This window comes from Charadrius vociferus, unplaced genomic scaffold (assembly GCF_000708025.1).
Source record: "Charadrius vociferus isolate BGI_N301 unplaced genomic scaffold, ASM70802v2 scaffold37, whole genome shotgun sequence".
NCBI lineage: Eukaryota > Metazoa > Chordata > Aves > Charadriiformes > Charadriidae > Charadrius > Charadrius vociferus.
The window spans coordinates 570,577-576,764 of record NW_009649457.1 but is presented as its reverse complement, the minus strand read 5'-3'; the positions used below and the strand labels follow the sequence as shown (position 1 = coordinate 576,764).

The 6,188-nt window shown below is 51.1% G+C and overlaps 1 protein-coding gene across 1 annotated transcript in view; it reads right to left on the bottom strand.

Annotated features, from left to right (window-relative positions):
- The window catches only part of PIGO (phosphatidylinositol glycan anchor biosynthesis, class O), an 11,484-nt gene that overhangs the window by 3,756 nt on the left and 1,540 nt on the right, over positions 1-6,188 (bottom strand). The window contains 5 exon segments of the mRNA XM_009889743.1: positions 4-517; positions 2,394-2,567; positions 2,744-2,903; positions 4,432-4,555; positions 5,727-5,870. Of these exon segments, the coding sequence (XP_009888045.1) occupies positions 4-517; positions 2,394-2,567; positions 2,744-2,903; positions 4,432-4,555; positions 5,727-5,870 (1,116 nt within the window).

The window sequence follows — 6,188 nt, the reverse complement described above, 5'->3', positions numbered from 1 at the left end:
GACGGGCTCGCTTGGGATGCTGGCCCCACCAGTGCCAGAAAAACCCCAGCTGAGAAGCTGCAGCTGCCCAGGATGACACCAGGAGGAGATCCAGCCCCTCCTGGGTGAACACATGGGCCAGCCCAAGCAGACCAGCCACCAGAAGGCCCCAGAGCAGTGGGTACAGGAGGCAGCTGCGATAGAAAGAGTCCGAAGCTGTTGCCAGCTCTGAGGCCATGTAGCAGAGCAAGCAGGAAGCAGCAATGAGTATGCAGCCCCCCACCATACGCAGGGGATGGAAGCGGGCCCAGGACTGGGTACACACAGCCCGTGCCTCCCGCAGGTACTGCTGGAAGCGACTGATGAGGCTTCCCAGTCTGGACTCCAGCTCCGGAGGCACCAGCGCTGCTCCCTGCACCTGGGCCAAGAGCTGAGTGTGCTCCTCCACGGCACCGGAGAAGAGCTCCTGCAGACGCTGGAGCTGCTCTGCTGGCAGGTCCTGAGCCACCAGCGAATATGAGTGCAGGAAGCGGTCCACCTATGGGAGAGGGGACACAGGGTCAGACAGCAGCACTGGGACCACTGGGAACAGGATTCACTGCCTCACACACCTCCTTCAGAATGGAAACAGCCCCAGTCTGCCAACCCCTGCCTGGACAGACCTGTCCCCAGCTGCATCACCCAGGGCTGGTCACCCAAATCCAGGATGTGACTGACAGGAAACACAATCTCTCTGTCAAAGTGACATCCCTCTCAAGTGACATCCATCCTGACAGCCATGCTGACTCCTCTCAGTTTTCCACCTGCAGATGCACCTCAAGTAACATTGTACATCACTGAGGGCTTCTATGCAGAGACTTTGGTAACAATAAGGCAAACTTCCCCCAGAGCTTCGAGTCATTACTAATCTGCACCTGATGTCAAACTGACATTGTTTGTCTGAGGACAGACATCAAATTAAAGAGCTTATAGCGGATCAAATCAAACTCCTCCCTCTTCTTCAATACAGCCACATTAACCCACTGTACCATAGGCTAAGGAGAGCTTATGAGGAAAGAAACAGAGCCAGCTATGATCGCAGTCATAAAAAAAGTCTTACAAGGACATTACCAGAGCAGGGCATCTATACAAACATCCAGCTGCTCAGCAGTGTAGATCTGCTCAAGCCCTGAAACACACCGATACCTTAACATGCCTTTGAGTCGCCTCAGAGAGCAGGCAGAATCAGCCTGTCCCTGCCTATGAATGGCAAATGCATGCACCACCTCTCTCGCAGGCCTGCACGACCTCCCTGGTATGCAAAAGCTTCTTCAAAACCAACGTGATCTGAGCCAGAAACCTCCTCAGACAAACGAGTGCAAATGTTTAAACAGGCAGGACTGAATAACACTAATTCCTAACAGATAATGATCAATATCCTTAGTGACTAATGGACAGTAACATACACTATCATCTTTAAATGACGAAGCACTCCAGTGCTCTATAAATACAGAGCAGAGAGGCTGCACATTTCTGTCTTCCATCAGCAATTGTATCCTCTCCAGCTCCTCACTGACTTGCACCAGTGCTGTGCAACTGGCACACTGAGGAGCTGGCTGGGGGCTGGAGGAGTTATTCTTGTGCTCCTAGCAATCCAGGGGTCCCTCAAAGGCAGGCTGGCACTTAGCTGAGTCACATGCCTTCCAATGTGTGCAGCAAATTTGAATCTGTAGCATGCGCAGAGCAGCAACAGACAGCCCTCATGTCCTCCATAGAGGCTCTGGCTTGCCCTGGTACATGGGTTGCTCCATTGCTGCGCTTCTTTTATATCTGGTATAATCACTCTCATTCAAATTTTGCCATTCAGCTCTTGGGGTTCCGTGTTTTGTTGCACTTGGTGTAAACTGTTCCTTCTCTATCCCCCTTTACTGTCACCTGTTACATGGTGTTTCTTTCATTTAGTCCTTTGTTACCGCTTTCCTTCTGCCATTGATCTAGAATAGCTTTTTAGCTAACTTGTTTCTCCTCCAAAACTGAAGCAGCATCAAAACATCCATTTGTACTCTTGAATCTCCATTAATGAGACTTGCCCCTAGTCATCTTCAGCCTTGAGGAACCAGCCTCCCAAGTTACCAAATCCACGTCTGACTGCCTGCGACCAATCCTCATCCTGAAGTGAATGCCACCTTCCCAGCCAGTATTTTCCACACCACAGCACTCCCCACCCAGCACTAAACAGGTATCTCACATTTCTCCTTTGAGAAAAAGGTGCTGCCTTTTACTGGAGAAAACACTGCAAGGAGGTAACTCTTAAAAATAAGTTCCTCACGAAGACAATGTCACCACCCCACCTCCACTAAACAGAAGAAGTTTGTGCTTCAAAAGCCATTCCTTCTCCCCGCTAGTTCAATGGGGAGGCCTATCGTAGGCCATACCTGCTTGGCGTTGATGTGATAGACTGAGAGCTGCTGCAAGGCTGCAGACACAGCGTCGCCGTCCCCGGAGAAGAGCTCCGCCATCACCTCCCCAATGTTACTGTAGGGGATGGGCACACCCAGCAGCAGGGCCACAGTGGGCACCAGGTTCACCTGGGGAACGGCCTCAGGCTCCTGGAGAGACAGAAGTATACTTGGAAATTGGTAAAGAACGGAGCAACACAGCTTTTCACTCAGGCTAGAAAACGGTGGGGAAGGCACCCCTGTTCAGAGGGGAATCTGGGAAGCCAGGAGTTTTCACTGTGAATGACACCTAAGGCAGTGACAACTAAAGATCAGCTTCTTCTTACCTCTGGAGGGCCAGTGCCAAAGAGGGGTGTTTTGCTGTACACAAACAGAGCTGCATTCACTTCCTTCTCGCTGTCGCCACCATGGTCTCCAGTCTCTGTCATGCCATGGTCTCCAGCCACCAGAAGAAGGGTGTCATTCCCCAGGTGATCCACCAAGGACCTGTCACCAGGATAAGGAAGGTCAACCCCTACCTGGGCAGGGGCCCAAAAAGCTCAGGTGGCAGAGGACATGTCTGCATCAAGCCTGCCTGAACCACCAAGGTGAAGCCCACAAAAGGATCTGAGCAAAACTAAGTGCTGATGCAGAGCTGCAACAACTGAGCCAGGGACCAGGGCAATGCAGACTTTAAAACTGAATTGAAAATTCAGAACCCCGAGACAAAGTGGACTGATCTTGCTTAGGTCTCCAGTGAATGCTGGCTGATTCCTCAGTGCCTTCAGGGATCCTGACAAAACGCAATTCAGAAGGTTCCCAACAGGAACACATTTCAGGCTGCTCCTATTTGGAACTTGTCTATTGCATCATGTTGTGTGAGTAATCTTCTACTTTTAAGGAGGAAAGAGGGGATTGGTCCCTGAAGGACACAGTAAATATGACACGATATATACTGCATTCTCAGATGCAACAGGGCAAACTACTTCCAGCACCAAAAATTAAAGCAGTCCTAAGAGTCAAAAGCCGCAGCATTTTGGGCTGAGGCATGGCTGTGTGATCAGGATTTCTGGATGCCATTCTGCCCTCTGATACAAAGGTGCAACTCACGGGGCTGTGCAGTAAATGCAGCGTTCCCTAGCCAGGGTTCTCTAAGTGCATCTCAAACATTAGCTAAACCTCCGTGTGCCAATCTCCAGTAGAGACAGAGAGAGTAAGGCTCAGCTGTACTGCAGCTGCATCATTGCCTGATGGTTTGGTTAAGAACCACCACTCCAAGACCTGAAGATAGCCATACCTTGGGGCAATCCCACGCACAAATACAGGTTGGGCAGAGAATGGATCAAGAACAGCCCTGAGGAGAAGGACTTTGGGGTGTTCATGGATGAAAAGCTCAACATGACCCAGCAATGTGTGCTTGCAGCCCAGAAAGCCAACCATATCCTGGGCTGCATCAGAAGAAGTGTGGGCAGCAGGTCAAGGGAGGTGATTCTGTCCCTCTACTCTGCTCTCATGACACCCCACCTGGAGTACTGTGTCCAGCTCTGGGGGCCCCAACATAAGAAGGACATGGACCTGTTCGAGCAAGTCCAGAGGAGCGACACAAAGCCTTCCAGTACGTAAAGGGGCCTACAGGAAAGACGGCGGGGGGGGGACTCTTCATCAGGGAGCATAGTGATAGAACGAGGGGTGAAGGTTTTAAACTGGTGTTCAAGGCCAGGTTGGACGGGGCTTGGAGCAACCTGGTCTGGTGGGAGGTGTCCCTGCCCATGGCAGGGGGGTTGGAACTAAGGTCCCTTCCAACCCAAACTATTCTATGATTCTATAAAACCTAATCTCTTGTGAACATGTGTCTATGCAACTAGGACTGCCCAACAGCTAGGATTTCAGCTACTGCTGGCCAAAGCAGTTCTCCATGTTAGCAGGCACAGGCGTTCCCTGTTGCACTCTGCATCTGTAAATTCCCTGGGAAGGCCCCACCAGTCTGGCCGAAGGAAGAGGTCTGCTGGCCACCCCCCACTGCTGCACTAATCACCTGAGCATCTCATTCATCTGGGTGAGCTTCTTAGCCATTTCAGGATGGTCAGGTCCGTGTTTGTGCCCACAGTGGTCCACGCCGAGGAAGTGAGCAATCAGCACATCCCATTCACCGCTGTCAACTGCAGAACAAGAGTGGTCTTATCACACACTAGCCTGGGATTCAGGCATGGTCTCTACACCTGGATCCTCCTGCCAGAGCTTTCTGCTTGCCTCTGGAAACTGCTGTTTCTTCCCCTCCTGCCATCATCACTCCCAGCTTTCAAGTAGACCAACTCAGGTTTTAACAGAGGGCACCCTCTTGGTCTGTGGATGCCTGCACGCAATGCGGTGGGTAGCTCAATGCCCAGCAAGTGCCCCACTATCCATGATTTTTGTTCACCACCCCTCAGGAGGGGAATAGCCCAATGTCACCCAAGTCACCTTGAAATGCCCTTAACTCAAATGGCCACAAACTGAGCCAAACCAAGGGGAAGCTCAGCAAAAGGAGAACCCAGAACTCCAGTTCTTCCATGGAGATATTTCAGGCCAGACTCATCAACGTGCCCCTCTGCATCCCACCCAGGACATGAGGCTAGCACACCAACACTGTCCCTAGATAGAAAGTTACCCTGGCCTCTCCCCTCTGCTTCAGGGCCTTGACACACGAAAACCAACATATTTGGAGCTGAATGATGAACTGCAGCTCTCCCACAAAGCACAAAGACTTCCCCATGAAAAACCACTGCACCCTTGATTCACTTAAATTCATGTCAGGTAAAGCAAAGAGCATTCTCCTTGGCCCCAGGACCTCAGGGAGGAGTCTGAAATCACCTAAAAGTCACAAACCAATCTCACGCTTCACCTTCTTCCCAAGACTCGGGGCCACTGATGCTTTGCTGAGAGCAGTACTGTGGCCCAGCCTCCCAGCGGGCAGCTGCACTGTTCTGTATTTCCCAGAGAACTGTGTGCCTGCCCAGGCAGCCAGGCAGCCATGTGTCCAAGTTAAGCTGCTCCTCCTGCTCCATCCTGGCAGTGTATTTCCAGGACAGGTGCAGAAGTCTAACCTCATCCCATCAAGCTGTACCCTCTCTCAAATGAAGGAAAAATATTTACAGAAACGGTTCATGGGCCACAAAAGCTGGCTTCTCTATGGAAATCCAGCTACAGCACTGTAATCCCTGTGCAGCAGTGTGTGACTGCCCAGCACCACTCCTTAACAGAAAAAAATATCTTCAGTCCTACCCCAGACTTGCAGTAAGACACCCACAGAATGTAAAGGGCTATCCAGACCCTGGGGAAAGAACTGCTTACCAGTTGGATAGAGATGCTGCAGGATCCCATCATCCACAGTGTGAAGATCCTTCACGTTAAAAGACGGGAAGAAATACGAGCGGAAAAACTTCTTCGGGAAGAGTCCTTCCCAAGTGTCATCACCCATGAAGACCACTCTCCTTCCTGAGTCAGCAAGAAAGGAATTAATGAGCGCAGGGAGCCCACCCAAGTCATATTGTTACCCATACTCGTGCAAAGAGCCTGGGCAGATCCAGCTCAGGGTCTGGAGTACTGCCTCCTCTCCAACCCACACTCAAAAGAAACCTAAAATTCAATTGACCATCCAGCTGTATGTGAGTTTGAATATCGGGAGCGAACAGCCCTGTTTCTAAGCCTACAAGTGCCCCTCACACCAAATCTACCTGAACGACCTCATTACTTATCACTGAACTCTGACACATCACACCAGCAGAGAGACCCGTGAGCTAAGCAGACCAGAAA